At 44.7% G+C, this 2,517-nt stretch overlaps 1 protein-coding gene across 1 annotated transcript; it reads right to left on the bottom strand.

The window, feature by feature from the left end:
* Positions 1-1,260: 1,260 nt before the first annotated feature.
* LOC124260475 (non-classical arabinogalactan protein 31-like) lies at positions 1,261-1,794 on the bottom strand. Its single transcript, XM_046694805.1, has one exon. It carries the CDS (start codon positions 1,792-1,794, stop codon positions 1,261-1,263), a length of 534 nt encoding a protein of 177 aa, XP_046550761.1.
* Positions 1,795-2,517: the final 723 nt, after the last annotated feature.

Raw genomic sequence — 2,517 nt, 5'->3', positions numbered from 1 at the left:
GTCAATATCGTGTGTGTCCACCGTGCGCTGCAAGACATGCTCGCAGTCTATTGGGCATTGAAAGACACACATTTCTCAGGAACAGCTGTTGGATGGTCTGCATCCTCTGATGGTCTGTGGTCTGATCATGACACCACCCCCCTCCAAAACGATCATGTTCAAGGACACAGTTTGGCGCAAGTCTTTCTCCTTTACGTCGATAAATCTGTTGACGTCCATCTGCAAAGGACAAGTTAAACCTGGATTCATCTGAAAAAATGACATCTGGCCATGTCCTGGTGCCAAGATTGGCCCCATTTCTTGCCCATCGCTGTCTGGCAAGTCTATGGCGATGCAATAAGGTTGGACCACGGTACGGGTGACGACACCGGATGTTGAAGGCAGCAAGGCGTCCTTGCACCTTTTGGGCACTGAAAGGACGTTGACTTGTCTCAATTGTTCCCCTTGCCTAATCATCAGCTGTTTGGAACCGATTTCGCAAGTGTGAAACTCGGATATTGCGGTTTTGTCGAGATGTTATCACAGGTGGTCAACCAGGTCGCGGACGATCAGCAAAACTTCCGGTAGCCCGAAAACGTTGTCTGAGTCGACTTACAGTGGATGGATGCACATTAAAGTGCATGGTAATCATCACATCTGAAGCACCTTGGCTGACCATACCGATAACCTGATTCCTTTCGTCTTGTGTCAAGTGTGGCATTTTCTCAAAGTGATTGAGTTCCACAGTTCCTTGTGCTTTTACAGGGCCTGGATGCAGGTAATGCATGTGCACAACGTGTTTCATAAATGTGGCTGTGTTTACGAGAAATGTCAAAGGTTCAGTTTAAGTATCAAAGTTCATGTGAGAGGAATGCTCCGGGACTCGAACTCGAAATGGGCCAGAATAACAGCCTTTTATCCCTACATCCTCTGTATCGCAGGAAAAAATCTTCAATAGAACTTTTGTAAGTTTCAGGACAACAAATACCAATTGCGTTTTTAATGACTTTCAGTATATTTAAACGACTGAAGCATTTCAGAATTTTTTACCACCGTTACTGCTGTGGAATCGTAAAAGTTGCTTTCTATGGGCAGCACTTTGTCATATATATTGGCCCGGCTGGAGTTGTAGTCCTGTATGCTAAGTTAACATGATGTTCAAAAATATCACACAGTATCTCACAATATCAGATAAAACTGTTGCAGTGATATATCCTAAAACTATGATCGCCAAATATGTATATTAAGCTGAACCATCCTCACAATCCCAAATCATATTCTTCATGTCCGGAAGGATACTGCACATTGAATTAAATTCGTTTTTGTCTTGACCGTTGGTTTTACCGTTGGCTTGACCATTGTCTTGACCATTGTCTTGACCGATGTTTTGACCATTGGTTTGACCGTTGTCTTGACCGTTGTCTTGACCGTTGTCTTGACCATTGTCTTGACCGTTGGCTTGACCATTGTCTTGACCGATGTTTTGACCGTTGGTTTGACCGTTGTCTTGACCGTTGGTTTGACAATTGTCTTGATCATTGTCTTGACCCGTGTTTTGACCATTGGTTTGACCATTATCTTGACCATTGTCTTGACCGTTGGCTTGACCGTTGGTTTTACCATTGGCTTGACCATTGTCTTGACCATTGTCTTGACTGTTGTCTTGACCGTTGTCTTGACCGTTGTCTTAATGGTTGGTTTGACCATTGTCTTGACAGTTGGGTTGACCATTGTCTTGACCGTTGGTTTGACCATTCTCTTGACCGATGTTTTGACCGTTGGGTTGACCATTGTCTTGACCGTAGGTTTGACCATTGTCTTGACCAATGTTTTGACCGTTGTCTTGACCGTTGGTTTAACCGTTGGCTTGACCTTTGTCTAGACCATTGGTTTGACCATTGTCTTGACCGTTGGTTTGACCATTTTCTTGACTGATGTTTTGACCGTTTGGTTGACCATTGTCTTGACCGTAGGTTTGACCATTGTCTTGACCGATGTTTTGACCGTTGTCTTGATCATTGGTTTAACCGTTGGCTTGACCGTTGTCTAGACGATTGGTTTGACCATTGTCTTGACCGTTGGTGTGACCATTGTCTTGACCGATGTTTAGACCATTGTCTTGACCATTGGTTTGATGTTTTGATCATTGGTTTGACCGTTGACCTTTGGCTTTGGACGCGCACATCCCCTGGCTTCCATATCTTCTAAACCAACCGTGCATGTAACCCTTACCTATCAACACCATTTTCAAACACGCAAAACAACAAGGGGCAGAATTCAGGTTCGTCGATTTTTCCACTGGTCAAAGTCTCCTTAACGCCCACATCCCCGACGACACACGGACAGTGACGTTGTTGCACCCGTTGTCCGCCATGCAGAGAACGGTGCCTTCCAACATGACATGTACGTGTTTTTTCACGTGTCGACGCGACGTGTCCCACACCTGTCGAGGGTAACTTGTCGTGACAATGCCATGACAGTATTTGTCCATATCCAGATGAAAATGCCAATACGACCAGAACACTGAAACAATACATG

This window comes from Haliotis rubra, unplaced genomic scaffold, assembly GCF_003918875.1.
Source record: "Haliotis rubra isolate DU_JTF1 unplaced genomic scaffold, ASM391887v1 Scf765, whole genome shotgun sequence".
NCBI lineage: Eukaryota > Metazoa > Mollusca > Gastropoda > Lepetellida > Haliotidae > Haliotis > Haliotis rubra.
The sequence above is the reverse complement of the archived record's forward strand: the minus strand, read 5'-3'. Positions and strand labels throughout refer to the sequence as shown.